At 46.1% G+C, this 25,357-nt stretch overlaps 1 protein-coding gene across 1 annotated transcript; it reads left to right on the top strand.

Annotated features, from left to right (window-relative positions):
- Positions 1 to 16,898: 16,898 nt before the first annotated feature.
- NPTX1 (neuronal pentraxin 1) lies at positions 16,899 to 22,966 on the top strand. Its single transcript, XM_056857725.1, has 5 exons — positions 16,899 to 17,411; positions 17,777 to 17,984; positions 18,883 to 19,127; positions 20,167 to 20,346; positions 22,658 to 22,966. The coding sequence occupies exons 1-5, from the start codon at positions 16,899 to 16,901 to the stop codon at positions 22,877 to 22,879; spliced, it is 1,368 nt and encodes a 455-aa protein (XP_056713703.1). The 3' UTR covers positions 22,880 to 22,966.
- Positions 22,967 to 25,357: the final 2,391 nt, after the last annotated feature.

The raw sequence follows: 25,357 nt of genomic DNA, 5'->3' as shown, positions 1-25,357 counted from the left end.
ATTTTTAATGAAACTTCATAACTCTAGTACCCAAATGCAATGTAATATTGATAGGGGCTGTGTATCCAGCGAGCAAGAGATTGCCCCAGAAAGCTTCTTAGGATCTTATGCAATATGTAACAAAATTAATTATTTGTAATGAAAGGAACCATGCCCCTGTAGCATTGCTGAGACCTGGCTTGTACAAAGAACCTTCTAGCTTTCTTATTTGGCTCCAAATGTCAAGCGTTGAGAAAGTTACTGAGCAGAGACAGGGACAGTGAGAAAAAGGGAAGCCTCTGCAAAAAGGGACTGCAGCAAAATGTAGCAGACTTCAGACTGAAATCTTTGCCTGCTGCCTAGTAGAAGGAAGGAGCTTTCTATCTTAAAGGAAAAGAGAGCTTTTAAAGTGACTAATTGCTTGCCAAATGCACCATTATTTCAAGCAGCCCTGACTTTCAGACGGATGCCCAAGGCAATTACACAGTTCAAGATTCAAATTGAGCTCCATTTACTTCCATGGCACCATATAGGCTTCAATCCAAATTCTGTTAGTCAAATGGGTTCTGGATCCAGTTGGCAGTGTAGATCTGAAACAACTGTAGAAATGTTCGTCCTTAAACAGGAAAATGAGGTTGCAGGCTCAAACCTCAATGCACCTTCTATTGCAACTTACCTCTATTACTTGGTACAATAGGACTAGTAGTAAATGAAGTTGGTTTGGAATTACTGGCATAGAGGCATCTGAGGTCAAAACATGGCCATTAAAAACAAACAATTATAAGAGTAAGCTGTAAAACAGACTGCAAGAGTTTACAAGGGACGATAAAAAGACAAAAATAAAACATGTCATCTAGGAGACAGTAAAAAGTTTTTTGTTAAGTACCAAAAAAAGAAGAACATAAATCCACCCTTTCCCCTGTCAAGGCAGAGTTCAAGTGGATATAACATGCAGCTGACCTGTAGCATCATTGTTAAAGACCTGCGGGAATCAGTAGAAGCACAGAAGGAGCCTGTGACAGCACTATTTAGATTGCACCTCTCTGAAAAGCAAATTCCAGTGGTACAGATTAAGACTACTTCAATCTTGAAAAAATGTCTACATAGAAATCGTGTCCATGAAGGATGTATTGTGCAAACCCCTGGTTGTCATGGTGTCAAAACCTGGCTGGTAGTACCTCACCAGCCTGGTTGATTTTAATTCCCCTGTCCTGTTTCTGGACCCTGGAATTAAATCACCCTCTAAGGTAGCTGTGGCCAAGTTTGGATTGGACCCTTGCAAACAGCAAAACCACCCCTGAAAAAGCTTTAGACTTTATTTCAGTATAAATAAAAGGTTCAGGTGCACGCAGTAGTCAAGTAAGTTGGTGCAGTAAACATAACAAAATCTAACTCCTAATACTCACACACATTAAGATAAGCATAAGTCAAGTCACAGGAGGTTCCATGGCTTCAGTTTGTATGTGTGCGTGAGTGAGTGAGAGCTGTCTTCTTTGTTCACTCTGCCTGTTTTATAGAAACGGGCTTCCTCCCCCCCGCCTGCCCTTTGCCATTGGGGCTTTGAAGTAGATTGAGGTTCTCCTCACATTCAACAGGATGTTTACTCAAATTTTATTATTTAACCAAATGCTCTGTGTAACCTTTGATCTGTTTAAATTGATTCATGTGAGGATGTCTGTCTCTTGATACGTGGGTGACTTGTGCAGGTGCACACATTTCATGAGATAAGCAGACTGAACATGCATTGGGAAACCTTGGCTGATCATTCATTTAAACATTATTTTATCCCCCTTTTCTCCCACACTGGAGACTCAAAGCAGCCTATCAGGTAAAATATACATAAACAATAACAATTTGTTTAAAAAGATACCTTAAATAGCCCCCACCCCCGTTAAACTTAAAACTGGAGATAAGAATGTCCTGGGTGTGGCCAGGGTGGCTCATGTAGGCCAAGAGCCCTTTAGCTGTTGTGCTTGAGCTCCCCCCCTTGTCTAAGCCCAGACTTGAAGTTACCTGCAAGAGAGGGAGGAGCAAATGCTCAGCACAGGCCCTTGTTCAGCCCCCTGTGGGCCAAGTGGCTGCCCAGACTTTGGGCCCTTCCTTGCTATTTCCACTGCTGTCTTGCCCCCTTGCCCATAGGGAGTACACTCAAGATTCCGTTTTCTAATCTGGTGGGTTTCATGGTTTCTCCTAGTACAATTACAGCAATAACCTGTCGTCACTACCTTGTCTCAGAATGGAAAGAGTGCATAATTGCGCACTGTCTCCAAATTATTTAAAATGAAAAAGATACAGGGGAGTGATTGATGAGCTACTGGGCTGAATGAGAAAGAAGAGGCAGCCAGATTCTGAGGCTAGGAAGGGGGGAAACTGGCATTTTGATGTTCTGCTTAGCTCCATGATGCTCAATAAATTGCCCATGATACTGTGCCCATGAAAGTGTGAGTGTGTGTGTATATACTAGGGTTGCCAGGTCCCTCTTCTCAACTGGCGGGAGATTTTGGGGGCGGAGCCTGAAGAGGGCAGGGTTTGGGGAGGGGAGGGACTTCAATGCCATAGAGTTCAATGGCCAAAGCGGCCATTTTTCTCCAGGTGATTAGATCTCTATCGGCTGGAGATCAGTTGAATTAGCAGGAGATGTCCTGCTACTACCTGGCAGTTGGCAACCCTAGTGTACACACACATATAATTTCATCCCATTCTTCCTCCAAAGGAGCTCAAAGTGTTATACATGGTTATCCTCTCCTTCATTGCGTCCTCACAACAACCCTGTGAGATGGGATGAGAGAGTGACTGGCCCATCATCACCCAGTCAGTTTCATAATGGAGTGGGGATATGAACCCAGGCTTTCGAAGTCCTAGCCCAGTACTCTAGCTAACATACCTCACTGCTCCATTTTCCCATCTGGCAGAGACTCTAGTGCTGTTTCCATGTTACACACATTTACTTTACAAATGAAACCAGGGACCAATACTTGGATCTATGTGGGGTTTCAGTCACATGTTCAGCTGTACATGTGTTGAATGTCACAGGAGAATTACTGAATACACGTATGAAGAAAAATCAAGTGTACACTGTACATGGATTGTATGTGCGTTCACTGTAACTTGTGGACAAATTTTCTGTGCCTTCAGTAGCTGCATGATAAATGGAAAAGTCCACATACTTCACTTTCCCCATCACTGCTTCTCCATGCCAGGAAAAGCAGTCCCTTTTACATCTCTGCTCAATATGCCATTAAAGGCATAAGAACCACCCCACTGGGGGGAAAATGAGAATCTTAATAAGACCAAGTTTTCCAAGGAATAGAAATACTTAGCATTTATATCTGAGTGTTCAGAATGCTTGACTTACATCTGTAATCTTTGCAATAGCCCTATAAGGTAATTATCCTTACATTGTATTTATAGGGATGAGTGTGGCTCTGAGGCTGAGCAATATGGGCTTTCACATAAGGCCACTAGTTAACTTCATGACAAAAGCAGAGCTGAACCGGAGAGTTCCTGACCTTTCTTAGCCACTACCTTGCATCAGCTCCATGAGGTCCCACTTCATACCAAAATTGCTTCTCAGAGTAAGAGTTGGTTTTTATACCCACTTTTTCTCTACCTTTAGAAGGTCTTTTATGCATGGAAATTTAACCTTGGGCTTGACACTCTCTTGACCCACGTTTTTCTGATCCGAATTCTTGAAATCCTATGCATGGTGGTTGTTTGCCCCAAAGAAATTCCTGCAGTTTCAGGAGTACTGCAGAATCACCAACAAAAATACGGAAGTGCCTGAGTTCCTGCCCCTTGAAAGTGCTTCTTTGTAATTGGCTGTAGTGTTTATTGTTAGAAAAAAATCACCACCTCCCCACCAGCTCCCCCTGGCAAGTGGCCATTTTACAACCCAAGTGCCACGAACAACACCAACAACAACAAAACAAAAAGCCAGTGCTGCAGCCCAGGGCTCAGCTGTCTATTCCTTGCGATCACGGAGCACGCAGGGGAGAGAAAGCTAAGCTACGCCCTGGACAGCAGCCCGGCACTTGGCTTCCCCTCCCCCGTGATCGGAGATTGCAGAGAAACAATGGGCTCAGCTACCCGTCCCCTGCGGTCAACAGGGACTGGAGAGGAAAGCAGCCATGTGGCTGCTTACTTCTCCAGCCTCCCTCCGTTGTTGTTTTTTTCTTTTGATATGATGCAATATAAATAAAAATTAAGAGAAAGACAGCCGAGGCTAAGATCCGACACTCCCTCCCCCCCCCCACATTTGTGTGATGGGTGGGGGCAATGGAGCACTGGATCTTAGCCTTGGCTGCCTCTCTCTTCATTTTTATTTCAGTTTTTAACGATTTAAAGATAAATCATCATATCAAAAGAAAAAAACCCAGTGGAGGGTGGCTGGAGAAGTAAGAAGCCACATGGCTGCTTACCTCTATGGTATCAATGGTTTCCCAAGGCTTTGCGGAGGGGATGGTTGAAGGCTGGCTGGAGGAGGAGTGGGAGGAGGAAACAGGAGAACAGGAGCATGTGGAGGCGTGGGAAGAGAGACCCCCACTTTGGCAACGATTTGACCCAGGTTGATCTCAGAGAAGAACTAAGAATCGTGTTAAAAGAGCATCAGAAAGAACCAGAGAGAGTGCGGGGTGGTTGCAAGGTCAATTCCGAGGGACGAAAAACTCATCCATAACTCCAAGGAACAACTGAGTCAGTCCGGGGGCATGCATAAAGGACCGAAGTCTCAAAGTGGCTTACAATCACCTTCCCTTCCCCTCCCCACAACAAACACCTTGTGAAGTAGTTGGGTAGTTGAAAGGGTTCAGAGAGAACTGTGACTAGCCCAAGGTCACCCAGCAGGCTTCATGTGGAGGAGTGGGGAAGCAAACCTGGTTCACCAGATTAGAGTCCACTGCTCCTAACCACTACCCCACACTGGCTCTCTATAGTCTTCTCCTATGAACAAACTCTCACAAAATCTATTCTCAAGCCCTCTTAAATATACCCCCTCCCACATTCCATACCCAAGTATTTCAGCCAACATTCACAATAAAAGGATGTTGATGGGCTCCAGCCTTGACGAATTGTACCTTTTTGCTGCAAAGAAAAGTTAGCCAGAAACCTGGACCATTTGTTTTAAGTGTGGGGAGAATTGTTAAATGTATAGGGAACATTTCCTCTTGCACCAATAAATGCTCTCTAAAACAGTCACCCTGGAAAAGCTGTGGTCCAAGGGAGAATTTTGCCCATTCAAAGATCATAGTTGAAGTTTTCAATAGGGCTTCTTTCATCCATTATACTGAGCTCATATTTATAATATTTTTATAATTTTATAATAATGTAATAATATTTACAATCTCATAATATGTGCTTACTGTGGATGATCACTGGTAACCCATTCATCATCAATGGCTGCGGTTTAGGTTATCATTCATGCTGCACATCCCTTGAACTAGCAAAAAGCAATCAGTTGCACACAAGTGGTGAGCCCATGTGGGGATGTGCATCAGAAGATGCTTCCAACCTGTTGGGTAGAACACAGATGAACATGTACTTCCTCATTGGCTATGTACATGGTAGCCTATTCCTGCCTCACTGGATCTGGACAAGCAAGTTCAAGCTTGCATGTTTATCATAAGAGAGTACATAAAACCAAACAACTGAACAATATCCAATTCTGTGCCACAAAGCCCAAAAGTGCAGACCCAGAATGATAAAAATTAAGTACATGTGAATACATGTCTCACTTTTGCATCATTTATCCAACTTGAAATATTCACTTCTATAAGCACTAGAATAATTTGGAAAAGAACAAAAAGAGAAAGGAATGAAGGGAGTTACTGGGGTCAGATGGAACAGTAGCCTGTAAGAGAGAAAGAGTCCAGTGAAAGAGTCCTATTCAGCCTCTTCAGTGAACATTACCCATATTGTTCCCGTTTTTCACTAGAAACCATAAAGAAACCCTCTTGAAACACCAGTGCAAATGCAGAAGATGAAAATCTCACTGTGTAGTCCTAAGCAGAGTCCTATACTCTGCTAAATCCATTTAAATCAATGGATTTAAAAGCTATTAATTCTACTTATTGCAATCCTATCAGCTTGCTGATTTTCATGCCCAATACTGTATTTTGGGTTTGCGCAATGCACCCACAGGCTCAGCAGGTTTGTCTAGCACCTGAAAGCACTGTAATATAAAAATCTAATTTCTATTTATCCTTATATGTATATTTTATGGAGGATGTGAGATGCTGATAATATTAATATTTGTACCTGTGTTAACTGCACTGCAAAGACATTCTTGTATTCAACTTGACCAACATCAGCCAGGGGAATCCCATCAAGTTGTAAAATATACCTTTTGATCTCTCCTGTTTTGTTTCATGCACATCACTGTTCTCTTGAAAGACAAACACCCATTTATCTTCTGTTAGTACAATGCTCTTGGATTTCCATTACAGGAGAGCATTTGGATTTCAAAGACTTGCTAAAATGTTCCAGAGGGTAACTTCGCGGGTCTATTGCATTAAAAACAATAAGGAGTCTGGCAGCACCTTACTTTGAAGTCTAACAAATGTATTATGGCATGATTTCTTTATTTTTTTGTGGTTAATATTGTAGGCCTTGGACTGGATATTCTTAATATTATTATATACTCTGTATGTGTATGTATATATTCATTTACTTTAGTTATATCCTGCCTTTCTCCCAAATGGGGACCCAAAGCAGCTTACATCATTCTCCTCCATTTACCCTCACAACAACCCTGTGAGGTAGGTTAGGCTGAGGGTGTGTGACTGGCTGAAGGTCACCCATCAAGCTTTCATGGCAGAGTGGGGATTCGAACCTGGGCTTCCCAGATCCTAGACGCTTTAACCACTATACCACACTGGTTCTCATGTACACTGGGAGCTCTCTCCTTCCATGAAGTTCACAGGGTGACCTCAGACTTTCTATTAGCTTAACCTACTTCACATGATTTCTGTGAGGGCAAAATGGAGAAGGGGAGAACCATTCACGCCACCCAAGCTCCATGTAAGAATAAAAACATGATCAACTACAATAATAGTGTGAGACGCTTGGGAAACTGCACGAGGATATCTGTGATTTCTATGCCCAGCATTAACTAAGCTTGCAATACACTGGGCAGCAGCCTCACTTTCTTGATCTCACAGGATAATTGTACCACTTTGTAACCCACAAACCAACAAACTGCTGCATACTATTAAACTACCACCTGGAACCCATGATGCAATATTTTACAGCCACAAGAATTAGGAGGAGTAGGAGTTGGTTTTTATATGCTGATTTTCTTTACCGCTTAAGGAAGAATCAAACTTGCTTACAATCACCTTCTCTTCCCCTCCCTGCAACAGACACCCTGTCAGGTAGGTGGGGCTGAGAGAGCTCTAAGAGAGCTGTGACTAGCCCAAGGTCACCCAGCTGGCTTCATGTGGAGGAGTGGGGAAGCCAACCTGGTTCACCAGATTAGAGTCCACTGCTCATGAGGAGGAGTAGTGAATCAAACCCAGTTCTCCAGATTAGAGTTCACTGCAGGATTTATATTAAACATTCTTTTGCTTGTTACTGCTCTGTTATCCACTTTAAATCTAAGGAGAAAGGGGAGGATATAAATATTTTGAATAAACAAAGAAAATAGTTATTATCCTCACCTCTCAGTTTAAACCTCACGAGCACAACACTGAGGAGCAGTAGTCTACCCTGGAAAGTATTTTTAAACCTCTCACAGGACTTAAGATTTAAGCAATAGATCTGTTCTTAGTTACCAATCCTCCTCCCTCCCAATCTGAATCAGCTCCTCGGCAGCATCAATTGGTCACCTAATGGAGATACAAACCACACCAACAAACCCCAGGGCCAATTCTGTTCACATATCTATTCAGGTGAAACCGTCAGAGGATTAAACACTAGGCAACACTATTAAGAGCTAGTTCAACTTCACACGTTTAATGTGACATATACCATCATCTGCCAGCAATGGCAAGTATCCAACCAAACAGTTAAGATCATTTAAGTGCTCTATCGTGTGGAACAAAATAGCTTTAAGATTCCATTTGCTTTAAAGTAACACCCACAGAGTGTTCATTATATCCAAACCCACTGACTGAAGAGGTATTTGTACTGTGCAGGAAAATAAGAAAACATCTTAGTCCACTTATACCCCCATTAATGTTATGCATCTACACTTTGGAATTTAGAACCAAAGCTCCTTCATCTAGTCAGTTGTGCAAATGATTCCACTAGAGTTGTTGATGTCTTTGTTGATGGCGAATATATTTCATTTAACTGAAAAGACTGTAAAGGTCAGGTGGTTCCAGTGTTTCCAATTACATTAGTTCCAAATTGAGAGAACAATAATTATGTGCCACTTGAAATTTTTTTAAAATCTAGTATATAAAAATTAAGAAACAAAAAAGTCCTTTGTCGTGTCTTTACAAATCCTGATTCAAGTTAACATAATTGGGGAAAACTCCTAAGAAAGTATTCTTAGCATTACTGCTTCCTTTTGAAAGAGCAATTTTGAGAATGTCCTTGTTTGCTCCACGACTGTCGCTAGAATGGATACTGTAGAGCAGCAGCATCTGTTCCTTGGGCAGAGGTTTTCTTGCCTTAGGATAGGGAGATGAGCTACAAGATACCCCCATGCTTTTAGCCATCCCCACTCAGTTCTTTACATCACCAAGCATTCAAAATCTGGATCTCAAGGGCAGGGTCACCCAGTTGCCTCCCTACTAATATCCTACAGAATGTAGGGTGGGTTTCAGGACTGTGGTTATGGGGGAGGCATTACAGTATGCAAGTATACATGCAACTCAGTTGGCATCCTCAATTCCTCCACTGCCCTAAAGAGAGGATGACAGTACAAAATTAAGGATTTTGCACATACCGTTGCAGAGCTGGATGTATGCACAAGTTTAAGCATGCTAGGAGCCCCGTGGCGCAGAGTGGTAAGCTGCAGTACTGCAGTCCAAAGCTTTGCTCACGACCTGAGTTCGATCCCGACGGAAGTTGGTTTCAGGTAGATGGCTCAAGGTTGACTCAGCCTTCCATCCTTCGAAAATGTCGGGATGTGATATCACCCCATGGGTCAAGAATGACCCGGTGCTTGCACAGGGGACCTTTACCTTTTTTAAAGCATGCTGCAGCTTAGGTTCTTTTCTAACTTACTCTTTCTTTGTAATGCTATGGGACCTCTTAGGCTTGACATCGTTTACAGCCTTGGCATGCCTCTGTCCAGTCCTGTACCTTTGTACACATGTATGCCTGGGTTATGGGTAACGCTGTGGTAAGCTGAAACCTCCCTCTGTGCAATGTCATGACAGCTCTTGCCAGGGTCAGTGATCTGAAAGAGCAATCGAGGTTGCTTCCTGAGACAGCTCTTGTGTTTCAATATGGAGAAGCACTTTCTGGGTATTTCACCCGGACTATATTCTCTCACCCTGACCTGAATAGCCCAGGCTAGCCTGATCGCGTCAGATCTCAAAAGCTAAGCAGGGTCGGTCCTGGTTTGTATTTGGATGGGAGACCACAAGGAATACAGGGCCTCTGTGCAGAGGAAGGCAATGGCAAACCACCTCTGTAAGTCTCTTGGCTTGAACTTCCTGCTGGGTTGGCTGCAACTTGATGACACTTTACACACATACATATTCTCTCACTACACAGTTTGCAAGGGACTGTGTACACATATTCCCAGTGCTACAAAGAGCCATCCCAGCTTCCCAGATTAAAACTCCCTCTAGAGTGCCTCTCACATTCAGAAAAACTTCTGAGGTGCTTTGATTAGGACAGATATACTGCTCCTATCCTCCCTGCAGCACCTAGCCCAGCTCCTCTGGCTCTGAAGCTGATCCAGGTCCTGGAATCTTTAACCCCATAAACCCTTTTAGTATGCCTGGGTGTTTTTTTTTTTTTTTAATCTTCTCTCAATAACCCTAGCCATCCTCCTCTTAGGAAATATAATGAATATCTGATCATTTGGATGCCTCGGATGTCACTTGGCCAAGAAGCAGGATAAAAATCTATTAAATAAAAATATGTTAAATATATTTAGCCAAGAATTCTCAATTTTGCCAGGGGATTCTGGACTCTCCACACGTGAATCATTCATTCACCCTTTGAATGCATAAGTCAACAGAAAGATCTATGATCCCAGAGTAACAGTCATAAGAATAGCCCCTCTGTATTGATGACTCTGTAGGGATTCCTAACAGCAGTTTATTCGGTGGACTTCTGCTTTCATCAGTCCAAAGGGGCAGAGCCTCATTCATCCTTCACAGTGGGTAGCCATGTTAGTCTGTCTGCAGTAGTAGAAAAGAGCAAGAATCTAGTAGCACCTTAAAGACTAACAAAAATATTTTCTGGCAGGGTATGAGCTTTCGTGAGTCACAGCTCACTTCTTCAGAAAGCTCATACCCTGCCAGAAAATATTTTTGTTAGTCTTTAAGGTGCTACTAGACTCTTGCTCTTTTCTACTCATTCATCCTTGTGATTCTTGGAAAGTGTCATGGCCAAGCCCAGGTTATTACAGCCAATGAATCACCAGCACAGCACTAAGGCCTTTGGGCTCATTGCCCAGAACATGTGTGTTTGATGAGAGGCTGGGTTTGGTTTTCTGCTTCCCGGCTTTCCCTCTCCCTTGATGAAAGTGTTGGCTGCTATTGAGATCTTCTTCCCCCTGGCAGGGAGGCAAGTTTCTGCTCCCCCTGGGGTGACTTTTACAGCTGCTCTGGGTTAGCGCCTGAGGCTGGCAACCCTCTGCCTCTTCTCCCTTGAAGAATGCCTGTCTGATGCACCCAGGGCTTATGCCTTGCCTCTGGCTTAGAAACATTTGAGTTTTGCTCCAGAAGCCGCTCTCCCATGCCAATCTCTTCAAGAAGGGACCCAATGAAATTCTCAAGAAAATATCAAAAGCAGGAGCTTGGGGTGTGTGTGTGTGTGTGTGTGTGTGTTTATATATATATATATATATATATATATATATATATATATATATATATATATATATATATATATATATATATATATATATATATATATATATACATATACATATATATATATATGTCTTTGTCTGGATTCAAAGTTAAAGGGGAGAAAGAGAAGGGGCATAGATTCCCAGTGGCTTACAATGATGGTTTTGCAAATGGTGAGGGGGGGACGCAGGGAAAACAATTTGTGGGACAGAGCTAAGTAAGCTAAGTATATTATTGGTCTGAGCATCCAGCATAGACGTTCTTAATGCAGGGGAGGTGGGGTATGGTAGAAGAGAACCAAATAAGGAGCACCAGCTTTGAAACTTGGAACAACCTGTTTGTATTTATGTCATTCGCTATGCCCCTGAGATCCCACCCCACCCAGACTTCAAGTTCTGCATCAGAAATGTTGGGCCAGTGTGTGCCAAGCCCTCGCTGGTTGCCACACATTGTTTACTTGCTTAGTAAAAGTATCCCTGTTAGAAGTCCGGATGACAGTGTGGGGCAAGGCAGGCTGATTCGAAGGGAAAGCTCTTCTCTAGGGCTGCTGGTTCAACCGACAGCCTCTGGCCCCTTCCTCCACTTTCTGCCTAGAGGGAATAGGGAGAAACACCAAACAGCAGGAAAGTCGAGTAGGCGGGAGCCCCTCTCCCCAGGGAGCAGTAGGCGCCTAGTCTCATTTAAGGTGGTCTGGATGGAGGGCAATTCTGGGACGCCCGGCTTGGTCCTTCTGCTTGGCTTGCCGTTTTGCTTTTTAACGTTGCGCTGTAGAGCTGTCGAAGTGTAGAACAGCCAGCTCCTTGGCAAACCTCACCCAGACCAAAGTGATTTTCGTGGGGCTGTTCCAGAAGAGTCTTGGGGGGTGGGGGCCGGGGAGCCTGTGCTGCTGCTGCTACTGGGGCAGGGCAAAGGGGTTTTCCTTGCCGATCATCGGGCCGGCCCTGCCCGGATCCCTGTGCCGGGACGCCTTCTGGCTCTCCCGAGGGAAGGCAGGAAGGAAAGAGGAGGAGGGGGAACGACGTGTAATGGAGCAGTACAAATCTGCATCGATCGAGCACATGTTGTTTCCTCCCTCCCTCCCTCTTCAAGTCAAGTGGTGAGCACTCCCTCGGCTTGCTCTCTCCCCTCCCCTGCAGTGGTTAACTCAGCGAGTAGCTAGGAATCCTTGTTTTAAAAAACAAAACAAAAAACCACTAGTATGCACGGACTTATCCTCTTCATCCTCTAAGCAACTCACACCGTTTTCGCTTCATTCATTCTATTCTCACCACGGCCCTGCGAGGTAGGTTAGGCTAAGAGAGAGCAGCCGGCCCAAGGTCACACAATAAGCTTCACTATAGGGCTGCTGTGTAGTGGTGGCGGTAGAGGAGGGGGGCAGAATTGCGTCCGTGCGTTGGACTCGTGTGTGGGTTTTTTTCTCCATGCAATGTTTGGATTCGGGTTGGATGGTGTGACGGGGAATCCCAGAGGAAGAGCCTGAAATAAAGTTGTATGCACCTTGGCTGGCAGATCCCATGTCTTACCAGAGTCAGCTGTTTCCCACTGGGTTTTGGAGAATACCTCTTCATATTGGACAGCATCCCCACCTCTTTCTTGCCTACATCAGGCTGTCCACGTGAACATACACTATCTGTTTTATACTGAGCCAAATCACTGGTCCATCAAGGATGATGCTGTCTGCTCTGGCTGGCAGCTGTTCTTCAAGGTCTCAGGTAAAAGGTATTTCACATCACTTAGTACATGTCCCTTTTAACTGGAGATGCCAGGGATTGAACCAGGGTTCTCTGCATGCAAAGCAGATGCTCTATCAGTGAGCCATGGCCCTTAAATTCTGCTCCAGGTAAGAAGGGCAGGGAACAGTTGTCCCTCCATATATCATATCTGATTATGTCTCAGGAGCACCTTCTATAGCTCTGGTACAAAAAAGAAGCAGCATCAAATGTTCCCAGAAACACTACTCTATTGCAGTCAAAAAGGGCAAGAGTCCAGTAGCACCTTAAAGACTAACAAAAATATTTTCTGGTAGGGTATGAGCTTTCGTGAGCCACAGCTCACTTCTTCAGATACAGGTATCTGAAGAAGTGAGCTGTGGCTCACGAAAGCTCATACCCTACCAGAAAATATTTTTGTTAGTCTTTAAGGTGCTACTGGACTCTTGCCCTTTTTGACTACTACAGACTAACACGGCTACCCACTGTGAATACTCTATTGCAGGTTAGTCTTGAATACATCCAATAGCAAGCGTTTGATGCATGCTGTGAATCTTGTCCACCACCTCTGAAACTTGAAATAGCTCCCCTGCATGACCCACCAGGGGATTCAGGGAGGTGGAGAGATAAATACGTAGGACATTGAAGAAGAAGAGTTGGTTTTTATATGCCGGCTTTCTCTCCCACTTAAGGAAGAATCAAACCAGTTTACAATCACCTTCCCTTCCCCACAACAGACACCCTGTGAGGTAGGTGGGACTGAGAGATCTGTGACTAGCCCAAGGTCACCTAGCTGGCTTCATGTGTAGGAGTGGGGAAACAATCCAGTTCACTAGAATAGCCTCCACCACTCACGTGGAGGAGCGGGGGATCAAACCAGGTTCTCCAGATCAGAGTCCACCGCTCCAAACTACCGCTCCTACCCATTACACCACACCGGCCTTTTGTTCTCTGCGCTAGACCTTGGGAACCGGGGAATAACGTTGACTCAACCTGCCTCCTTTGCAGCAGTGGGTGTCCGAAGGAAAAGGACAGTCAAGGGACGGGGCGTGGATTATGGAGCTGACAGCACGCCATGGTGGGGGTGCATACAGGCTCAGCTCGCACTTTTCATCTGTGTTGCCAAGAACGCACCTGCGCCTTTTCCTTCTGTGTGGACACAGACAGGCCCGTGGGCATCCCCCCCCTTCTTCCTCTCAGTAAAGCCTCCTAGCCACCCCCCCCCCGACCCCAGTTCTTCAAATCAGAAGCCACGTCGAACTTTCTCAGGAATGTTTCAGGCAAGAAGGTGGATGCACTGCAGGGGGTGTCCCCCCCCGCCCCCCCCCGCCCCCCCCCCCCCGCTGCTGAATAACGAGAGCCAAGCTGTGTGGATGCAGCCAGCGGGAGCCCGAAGGCCCAAGGCGAAGGCCAAGGTCGAGCCCAGAGAACCCAAAGTTCTCTGCAATACTCTAACCTGCAATAGAGTATTCCCAGTGGGTAGCCGTGTTAGACTGTCTGCAGTAGCAGAAAAGGGCAAGAGTCCAGTAGCCCCTTAAGACTAACAAAAATATTTTTGGAAATCTTTCCATTCATTCATAGATCAACTGACACCCGCTAAATTAATTCCCAGTGGGTAGCCCTGTTAGTCTGTCTGCAGTAGTAGAAAAGGGCAAGAGTCCAGTAGCACCTTAAAGACTAACAAAAATATTTTTCTGGTAGGGTGTGAGCTTTCGTGAGCCACAGCTCACTTCTTCAGATACAGTCTTTAAGGTGCTCTGGACTCTTGCCCTTTTCTACTACTGCAATAGAGTAGTGTTTCTGGGAACATTTGATGCTGCTTCTTTTTGGTATCAGAGCTATAGAAGGTGCTCCTGAGACATAATCAGGTATGATATATGGAGGGACAACTGTCCCCTGCCCTTCTTACCTGGAGCAGAACTGAAGGGCCATGGCTCGTTGATGGAGCATCCGCTTTGCATGCGGAAGGTCCCCGGTTCAATCCCTGGCATCTCCAGTTAAAAGGCTGGGCGTCGCAACCCGCGGCCTGCCTGGCCTCTCCTTGCCGGCCCAGATCCGAAGCTGGACGTTTTAAGGGGAGCTGCCCGCTTCCCCGGCATGACGCCGCGCCGGCTCGCCTCTTCCCGGAGCAGGCGAACCAATGCAAGCCAGGGGAGGAGGGGAGGAGGAAGCAGGCTGGGCCGGTGGGGGGGGGGGGTTGGGTGGTCGGATCGACCCGAGCGCTCCGTTGCCTCATCCCCAGAGGCGCCTCGGTGCTGCGCGGGGCAGACGTCTCCGCCAGCCGATCCCGTGATTCAGGAGCCCGGGCCGCGCAAGGCAAGGCGTTCCTCCCGCGGATGGCTCCGCAGGCGCGCCCCTTTGGGCGGACGCGCCGCGCGGGGAGGCGCTCCTTGGCTGGAAGCGACTCTCTCGGCTGGGCGCAGGAGCAGGCGGCGGCGGGTCTGGCCTCCCCGGCAGCAGACAAGCGGCCCCTGCTCGGCCGGCGGAGCTCCGGAGCGGCGGGGAAATCGACGCCTCCAGGGGGGCCCCGAACTGAAGCTCCGCCTATGCGAATGAACCCCGCCCGGGGCCCGCCGTCGGGTTTCGCCGGTGATCGAGACGGGGAAAGGAGCAGCGGCCAACACGGCCGAAAGAGGCAAAGGCAAAGGCCAGAGGGACAGCAGGGCCCTTTTGGTCGGCGACAGAGCGCGATCGTGGCGATGGGTCTTCTGTGCCAGGGCCTCTGGGCATGTGCAAATTTCCAGGGAACTCTCGCCGTGGGCCTCTGCGCGTCTAGCTCAGGCGCGCAGCGTTTTAGGATCAAGCAGCATGGCTATTCGTGAGCGAGAGAGAACTTCCCGGTCGGCAAGGATCAGAGGATTCTCCTCCGCTAACTGGCTTGAACCTCATGTTCTTGCCGATAAATATCTAATCTACAGCCATGATGCGCCGCCTCCTGCACCCTCTCCACCGAAGCTTTCCCACCGTATCCACTCATTCAGGCCTCTTAACACCGCTTCCTCTTAATACACGTGGTGCTATTATTACGGCGTGTGTACAGCACACGCAAACACACCCAAGTGGGTTATCCACCAGAAACGCATTCAGGACTCCTGTGTATAAGTGAGACAGACACAGTACAGATTCCCAGGGCTGGAAGGCACCCGAAGACTCTCGGTTCGAGCCTCCCTCCCAAAGAGGCGCCAGGAGCTAAAAGTATCCCCACAAGCAAGAGCCTTTAGGCCGTTTATGCATGGGAGGTTGCCTTGGATTTGCCGCTCTAAAACGCTTGGTCGCTTTATCCTCCTTTAACCCCACAGCCTTCAATTTGCAAGATCTGAGCAAGGCTGTCCAAGACAGGACATTTTGGAGGACTTTCATTCATAGGGTCGCCATGAGTCGGAAGCGACTTGACGGCACTCAACGCACACACACAATCTCTGTTTCAGCCAGGATTCAGCGTGGACTGAATGCATGCGTTTCACCCATTTATTCATGGAAGGTTTTGCATTGGATTTGCCACTCTTTCGATGCACTTTCCCCCCCCACCCAGATCCTCAAAACTCAACAATAAGCCGCCATGCAGAGTTTTGAGAATTCAGATGGGGAAAACGTGCATCTATAGAGTGGCAAATCCAATGCCAAACCTTCCATGAATAAATGGCCCGGCCAATGTGCGTTCGATCCCGGCTAAAATAGGGATTAAAGGAGGATAAAGTAAGCGACGGTGCGTTTTCGCCTTAGCGGGCGGCAAATCCAAGGCAAAACCTCCCACGAGATGAATCCACACCACGCCAGTTGCTTTCACCAAACACCCGATTCCCCAAGCCGTACCGCGCTGCGCCACCAGCCGGGACGCGGCCTCTCGCTGGCTCAACTCACGCGCGGAGAGCGAGGACCCGCGCGCACGCCACGCCCCGCGGCTCTGCCCTCGCGCCCCGAGCAGCACTTTCCCCGGGCCGGAGGGCAAACCCTGGGCTGCTCACGACCGCGCGCGCGCCGTCCCCACGCGCCGGCTGGCCGCCCCCACCGTTCCACGCGTCGCCAAGGGCAGCAGGCAGCGGCGCGCGGCCCGCCCAGCGCCTGCGGGACCCTCCGCGCGTACCCGGGCCTCCTTAAAGCAGGAGGCGCGGCGGTCACAAGGCAATTAAACAGGGATTCCACCCTATTATGACGTCAACGGCGTGGTAGCCCCTCCCGCCCGCTATAAAAGGAGCCCGCGTACCGCAGTCCGCTCGGCAGTTCGGCGGACAGTTCCATGGTGCTGAACCAAAGTCGCGGGTTTCGCTGCTGGGCGTCGGTGGGGAGCTCGGGCCAGGCCATGCTGGCCGGCATCCGCTGCAGCCTCGTGCTGGCTTCTTTTTTCTCCCTGCGAGGATGCGCCCAGAATTTCGGGCAGACGCGGTTTATCTGCACCTCGGTGCCGGTGGATATGGACATGTGCACCTCTTCCATGCAGACCGGGGGCAGCGCGGAGGACCTGAAGACCACGGTGCTGCAGCTCCGGGAAACGGTGCTGCAGCAAAAGGAGACCATCATGAACCAAAAGGAGACCATTAGGGAACTGACCACGAAGCTGGGCAGGTGTGAGAGCCAGAGCTTGCTGGAGACCGTCCCCGGTGAATCCAAAACGGGTGGGGGCTCCAACAGGAAGCAGACCGGGTCTTCCAAAAACACCATGGGAGATCTCTCCCGGACTCCAGCCGCAGAGACCCTGAGCCAACTTGGGCAAACTTTGCAGTCACTTAAAACAAGGCTAGAAACGTTGGAGGTACAACTTTCTCCTTTCTCTTCTTCCTCAGAGTTAGTCAAGAAGATGTGCCAGGCTAGCTTTGAGGTCCTCTGGTGCCTTCAGGTTGTCCTTCATGTTGCTCTAATGCCCCCTTTCATGTTGTCTTTGCCCCCCTTTTCAAAGGTAAATTGTCTGCAGTAAAAAAAACCCGGAACTAATGCTTCCTGCAGACGGGGTGCTTTTGTTTAATGAAGTGATTGTTCTTTAGCTTGATAAGCTCTAAATGAGTTTAGCTCTCAGGGTAATGGGCATCAGAACTAGACTCTGGTAAATAATGCTGCCGTGTTAATTTGGTTTGCAACAATCCACTTACTATCTTTGCTTCTCCCCCCCCCCCCACACAGCAATTCAGTAGGATGAATTCATCAAGCCAGACCAATTCCTTGAAGGATATACTTCAGAGTAACATTGATGATTTAGAGAAGCAAGTGTTGTCCCGAATTAACAGCTTGGAGGAAGGAAAGTACAACCCTAAGAACGAGACTGAAGAAAGAGGAAAAATAGAAAGCACTTTAACTTCCCTTCACCAAAGGATCAGTGACCTAGAGAAAGGTAAAAGGCACAGAGTGAAATTGTCAGCATTTATTCTGAATAATGCTACATTTGGAGGGCTGCCAGAGATAAAATGATCTGCTATGTCTCCCCCACCCCCACCATGGTACACAGCAGTGGTCCCCCCTTCTGTTATCTGAAGAGTTGAAGAATTAATGCTTTACAGTTCAGCTATGAGCAAATTCAACTCTATTTTTCTCTGGAACCAGTGGATAGGAGCATGCATGTTTATGTGTAGTAAGGTAAAGCACTAAATAACAAGTATGTAAATATTTGTCACGACTGAAATAAATGCTTCACTAAAGGAGGAAAGATATCTTGTACTTTTCACATCCTAAAGAGAGAAAAAACACATTTGTTCTGCTAGCCTTCTGTATTTCATAGCTTTGGGATCTACCCTCTAAGTGACCTAGGACAAACTACAGCATTTTCCTCCTTCCTCTAAGGAATCTGTGTATCTTAAAGTTAAGCAAGATATGGTCATTTTGCCCATCTGAACTCTCTGCTTCCTTCCTGAGGATTGATTAGTGTTCAGTAGCTCTTTTTAAAAATAAAACAAATAAAATAAAACAAAGCTGGGGCGGGGGGAGAGAGAGAGAAAGAGAGACCCTTTTCCCCAAACGCTGTCCATGTGACCAGGATTAGAGAGCAGAAATATGCTGGAGGGATTTAAACAGTGCCATCTTAAGGCTCGTTATATAATGAAAGAAAGAAGGAGAGAGAATGACAATTCCATGGTTTGGGTTGGTTTACGCTGCTAATCATGGGTGTTGAAAAGGGATCTGAGACACCCTATGCCCTTTGCTAATTATCTTTCCAAATCATTGCCCCTATAGGACCACCTTGTCTTAGTATTCTCTCAAGACATCACACAAACATCCTCTGTATCTTCCCCTAGGTCAGAAAGATAACAGGCCGACAGACAAGTTTCAGCTAACGTTCCCCTTGAGAACCAACTACATGTATGCCAAGGTGAAGAAAAGCCTGCCAGAGATGTATGCCTTCACTATTTGCATGTGGATAAAATCCAATGCCTCCCCAGGTGTAGGTACACCCTTCTCTTATGCGGTTCCAGGACAAGCCAATGAGTTGGTGCTTATTGAGTGGGGCAACAATCCCATGGAGATCCTTATCAATGACAAGGTAAGTGGCAGAGAGATCAACATTAAATAGATAGTTAAGCAGTCAATATTCAGCATCCTCTTTCCAAACACTTCGTAGTATCTTTTGCATTAAGTGAGAACAATCACACACCTCTGGTGATTGTGCTAGTTGATATTGCAATCAATGATATTAGAAAACATGACTTTGCTTTTGAAGTGATACCTCAGGGCAAAGGAAGTGAGTTAAAGCTCTCTAGGCTTCAGTGCTTTTCCTGGGGGAAATTTAACATTCAGGTATTTTAAAAATTATTTACAGGGTCTTCTGTGTGGCATGCTCTTCAGGGAAGTAGTTACAGATTTCAGAAGTCCTGGTTCTCCTTTTCCCAATATTTACTCAGAGTAAGACAGGTTTATATTTACCATACATAAATTGTAGATGTATAGTCTTGTGGCCTGAAGTGAAAGAAAAGGCCTTTATTTGCAGATCCTTTTATAGATATTTTCAGAAAACTGCAATAACTACACATTTTCACAAGTGTGAACTTGGGGTTTTGAATGTACATGCCAAACGTATCAAGATATCCAAACAAATTAAGCTACAAATCTTGAGGCTTTCTCAGAAGGTATGAAGCAAATGGCACCAGATTTTATGAAGCTGAAAAATATGGTCTAGGTTTCCCAAAATATAATATAATGTAATGTATGTAGATACCAATTTGGAGTTGAGCAACCTGATCCTATGAAGGTAACAGTACCGTTGTAATTGACATCACTTAGGAAGCAATCCTAGGCAGGTCTACTCAGAATTAAACCCTATTTTATTCAGTGGAACTTACCCCCAGGAAAAGATTCTTAGGATTGCTTCCCGCATGCAGGGTCCAAATTTGTCAGGACTCCAGCTGTAGCAACAGAGACCAGAGGATGCTATGACGTGTGTGCCATTTGGGTGTCCTTGTTCTGTGATTAGAGAAGAGGACAGATGAGTCAGGACTAGTAACTTGTTTTCTTGTACGATTTGTACTCCTTTTCTCCATTGTAGGGTTTGCATGCCTGTAGTCATTTTCCTCTTCTCCATTCAGGTAGCAAAGCTCCCGTTTGTCATTAATGATGGGAAATGGCACCACATCTGTATTACATGGACAACCCGGGATGGTGTCTGGGAGGCTTATCAAGATGGTGCACTGCAAGGCAATGGGGAAAACCTGGCCCCTTATCACCCCATCAAGCCTCAAGGGGTCCTTGTTCTGGGACAGGAACAGGTAAAGTAGCATGGTGACAGTGAAAGATGAGAGAATGTCTGCCAGGAATTGGGTGTGTATTAGGTGTGCAGTAATTCACTATATAAGAAGAATATGGGAGGGGCTCGGAACAAACAGTGGGTGAAACCCACAGTTTCTGCTCTGGTTCAGTCCCCGATTTTACGAGAATCCATCTCCATTTCCTGATGCCTGCTGTGCTTACTGGAAACCAGAGGGTTCTGATGGTTTTGGATGCTCCACTGCCTCAGCAGTTTTGGTTATTTATATGCAGAGATCTCCTGTGGTGGGAATACGGTATGGCGAAACCAACATGTTGGTTCGGTACAAGACATTTCTGCACATGTGGTATAAGGCTGATAGGGATGATGGAGTCCCTAGAACCATGTGAAATTTTGCTGGGTGTTCTGGGAGTAAATCCCCTTCAGAACAGTTCCCCCATAAGTGGGTATTGCAGATTTGCCTCCAAATACCGCCAGTGGCAGAATCTATGGCATTTTTATAAGAGCAGAAGGGGAGGAGGAGAGCACAGATGGTGTGGGGAGAAGGACTTTAAAATGAGTAGGAAACAAAAAGAATCCATCTGCTCCCTTCTGTTATGTACACATTCAAGAACAACCACACACAAAACATGTACATCACTCACAATGGCCTGTCCATTGTGCAAATGGTACATTTATCCCAGACACGGGACTTGCAGGTTGCACTTCAGCTCCAATTACAGTTTACTCATTTTCTCAGTGTGGGGAACAACATGTCCCAACCACCATCATGAACACCTCCCCTGAACAATCTACGTTTGATAGGATTTTGCATATTCCCTGAGAGTGGGTCAAAACCCCTGTCCTGCTTGCCTAAAGCCAGTCCTCGGCAGACATGAATCTTTCACATGGAATGGGATGCTGTAGGACATCCCAAATTCCCCTCTCCATTTCCAGAAAAGGCAGTCAATTATTTTCCCCATTGCATACAGCACAGCTTGCATCGATCCATTTGCCTGCTACTATGCATGGTGTGGCGATTAAGAGCAGTGGTTTGGAGTGGTGGACTCTGATCTCGAGAACCTGGTTTGATTTCCCTCTCCTCCACATTAGCAGGGGATGCTAATCTGGTGAACTGGATTTGTTTCCCCACTCCTACACATGAAGCCAGCTGGGTGACCTTGGGCTAGTCACACTCTCTCAGCCCCACCTACCTCACAGGTTGTCTGTGGTGGGGAGGGGAAGGGAAGGTGATTGTAAGCTGGTTTGAGAAAGTCAAGGGGGAAAAAACCAGCACAACTCAATATATTCAACAATTCATTAACAACGTGCAAACAGTGAAAAACAACCACAAGGTATACAAATATATACAATTATTTACAATTGATTATCACAAGCCTAATAGCAAAGTCCAAAAGTCTATCCGAGGCAAATTTTCTTCTAATCCAAATGTGGTCGACAATGTCAAAAAATAGTTGGCACGAAGTCCGATCCAAAGAAGGAGGAAACGCTATTCCGGATACTCTGTAGCGCTTTCACCAAAGCATAGCTTCATCAGCCTCACGATGTGTTAGAAGCATACAATTAGGGAGGTTTATGGTCTTTTTAGGTCTTTTAAAAAATAAATTTCAATCAGTAATTGCTTCAATAGTATTTTAACTTTTGCAATTTTTTAGTATTTTTAACATAAATTATTTTTTTAGCTCCCAAAAAAATGGGCTGCTGATCCTTCTGCATCAAAGTTAAAGTTTGAGAAAGTCGGCATATAAAAACCAACTCCTTCCTTCCTTCCTACTAGCACAGCACGCTCACTCAGACACATATCCACAGAATCTGCATGTCACAATGTTAATTTTTTACACACAGTCAGTTTATTGTATTTTCACATATACAAAAATCTCAGTGTGGGGGATGGACGCTTTTAATGATAATTTATTTTATAATTGCCCACCTGCCCTCTCTCTTGCACAATAACATAATCTGTCAAACTATATTGCCTTTTGTGAACATGTGAACAAATGCAGCCTTTTCCCTTCTCAGGCACACCATCATCAGAGTCAGGGACCAAAAGGTTCTATTTTTGAATGTTCATCCATGGAAAATGCATTTCAAAGATGGTTTGTTCCCTCCCTCTTATTGAGCTCTCCCAGCACTGACCTTTTCAAACTACCATAAAAGGTTTCTGGCCTGTTTCAAGTGTTTAGGCTGTAGGACGTCCAACGCCTGGGTTGGCACCTAGGAAAAGGGAGACCGCTCTTTTGACCAGAACAAATGCTGCCTCTTTTCAGAAGGAAACACTTTCAAAGCCTTTGTCTCCCATTTCTTTCTTCAAGGACACCCTTGGTGGTGGGTTTGATGCCACCCAGGCATTTGTAGGAGAATTGGCCCACTTCAACATCTGGGATCGAAAGCTCACTCCAGGGGAAATCTACAACCTGGCTACTTGCAGCACTAAAGCCCTGTCTGGCAGCGTCATAGCCTGGTCTGAGACCAACATTGATATTTACGGAGGAGCCACCAAATGGACATTTGAAGCCTGTCGTCAGATCAACTAAAAGTGCTGCTCCTTCCCCTCCCATTCCATTTAACCCTTGGTTAACAGACATTCTCTCCACCCAGGAATGAATCATGGACAAATCCTATTCCCTTTCTCTCTTCTGTCTCTCTTGCTTCCCCATCTCTTCCCCCCCCCCCCCGCCCATTCTATTGTTTGTTTGTTCTAAAGAATCAGCCACTTGTTCGTCTGGGAGACTTGGACCAAGTTTTCTCAGATGGCGACTCTAAGGTGACCTGGAACTTTGGAACCTGATGAGGATGGGAGGGGGGTTCACTGGTTCCTCCCCTCTCCCATTTCTCCCTTTTCCCTTTGGAACGAGACTTCATTCCCCTTCCAGTTTGCTTTATGAAGTCTCATCACGAACGGTCTGATTTTTCTGGCTTGCCAACTTCATTTCGAAGCCTGAGTGCCTTTGGGCTGGTGCGACTCTTTCAGCACATTTGTCTTCATTTGCATATACTTTTTAAAGGATATCTCTATATTCCTATTCTATGTCTTTTAAGCAGCCAATTCTCCTATGGGCAGACTTTTTTATTTTGTATTAAGAATTATTCTCTTAGCGACAGAGGATAAATGCTTTTGAATGATGCATGAAGGTGGCTTGATTAGAAGTAAGACTTGGGGTAGGGGGTAGGACAGGTCTCTTAACCTGTTCAGGTTCCCCCCACCCCCATGCCATGTATACTCTGGCTATGGCCAGAGCACTACAAAGCCATCTTTGCCCCAAGGGCACATGTCAGATTCAGGAGCACTGCTGGGCCAAGGGTCCTAGATGTCTTGTCCAGATCCTGGGTTATTTGTAGGAATGGCCATCTCCTATCTGCTCTAATGGAGCTGTAGCAGAGCTCCCTTTCTGACTCCGCCTTCATTTTGCTGTAAAGAATCTGCCTCTGTTAACAATCACAAAACCTAGGCATAGTCTGGAGTCCTTTATTTACACAGGCTTACACAAGCTCAGCTACCGCTTCTGTGACTTGGAGATGGCAGAGAATTCTGATTCATTTCCCTTCTCTCCCTCTTCAGTTCTGCAGCAGGCTCTCACTTGCCTTTCTGCCCCAAAGATGATCTACTTTGGGCCTCTCACAGAATTAGCTGGCCGGGAGAGTTTCATGTCCCCCTTACAAGACATTCCCCTGTCCTTATCAACACCTCTTTACTCTCACTAAGAGCCATAAACATGAAGGGCTGGGGGTGGGTTAAGGGGAGGGAATTGGATACAAAGCATGCAAGTGCAGTCCAATGTCCATGGCCACACTGTGCAGCTGAGATTTTTGCCTTTTAAATATAAATTGGGATGATTGCTGCTGGCAGGATGAACAAGCCCAATGAGCCTTGCCTGCCCCGTGCTTACCTGGCACAATGGGATTTGAGCAATGTGTTGCTTTCACAAAGGTTACAGATTCTTCCTTTTTGAAGGGAGTAAAGGAACTATTTGAGAGAGGCTTTCAGTGAATATGCACAGAGATGGGAATAAAGGGCAAATCCTGGGATTGCTCCAAAGCCCCAGGGGATTAAAAGAGGCTGTGTTATTCTCATGTATCAGAAAAGAGCCTGTGTTATATTTTTAAAACAACACAAGGGATGCTAATAGGTTGAATGGATGTGTAGAGCCTGCACAAACCTCTCTGAAGGGGAGAAGTGTGCAATCCTTATTGTAATATAGATTGAACTGTTTATCTTGAAAGGTACCAACTATTTTAGGAAGTTGGAAAGGTGCCTCGGTTGACCTTTCTCATGGAGACTGTTTTGGTTAGACGAGACAGCCTATCTTTCCACTTTTCGTGGCAACTGGTTGCATAGTGACGTGGTGTTTCAGTGAAGTTTATTGATGCCCCAGTTTGTGGCACCCTTCTATTTCCTGCAGGTTTATAGGGGAGGCAAGGGGTGCACTGTTTCTTGCATGTTTCAGTAGGTGCCTCAATCTTGTTTTACCTGGTCTAATGCTTGCCTGCTTGCATGGGCTACTGTAGAGCTGTTGGGGGTTTTTCCGAGAAATAGTTCATGCTTAAAAAAACACAGTCATCTGAGCACATTCGTAGAGGTCAGGTGTGGCTGGAAAGAAGGTGACCAAGGATACAGCTTTCTTCCCCGTGATAAACTGTAGTATACTTCTTTTTGTATTTAAACAAACACTGTTAAAATCCTGATGACTACCAAATCAGTGGGGACTGTTCCCTTCAGCACCATTCTTCCTTTAAGCCCCAGGAGCCCACAGCACCCGAACTATCCTTAAAGGCAGTAGTGGGAGATATTTGTTTAAGCATCTCTGCTGCCTGATCTACACTGTGCTGGCGGTTCAGACCTACCAACGCCTATCAAACTGGATGTTCTTGGAGCTGTCCCCTCAGCACCCCTGCAGACAGTCTTTTCCACTCCAGGCTTACTAACTAGGGGTTCTCTAGCAAGCATGGATATAAATCTGGTCCATCGAAACCAAGTCTATTGCTTAATGTGTTCCTTCTTGCACTGAATAGTA

This window comes from Euleptes europaea, chromosome 1 (genome assembly GCF_029931775.1).
Source record: "Euleptes europaea isolate rEulEur1 chromosome 1, rEulEur1.hap1, whole genome shotgun sequence".
Classification (NCBI taxonomy): domain Eukaryota; kingdom Metazoa; phylum Chordata; class Lepidosauria; order Squamata; family Sphaerodactylidae; genus Euleptes; species Euleptes europaea.
This window is presented reverse-complemented; position numbering and strand designations above follow the sequence as displayed.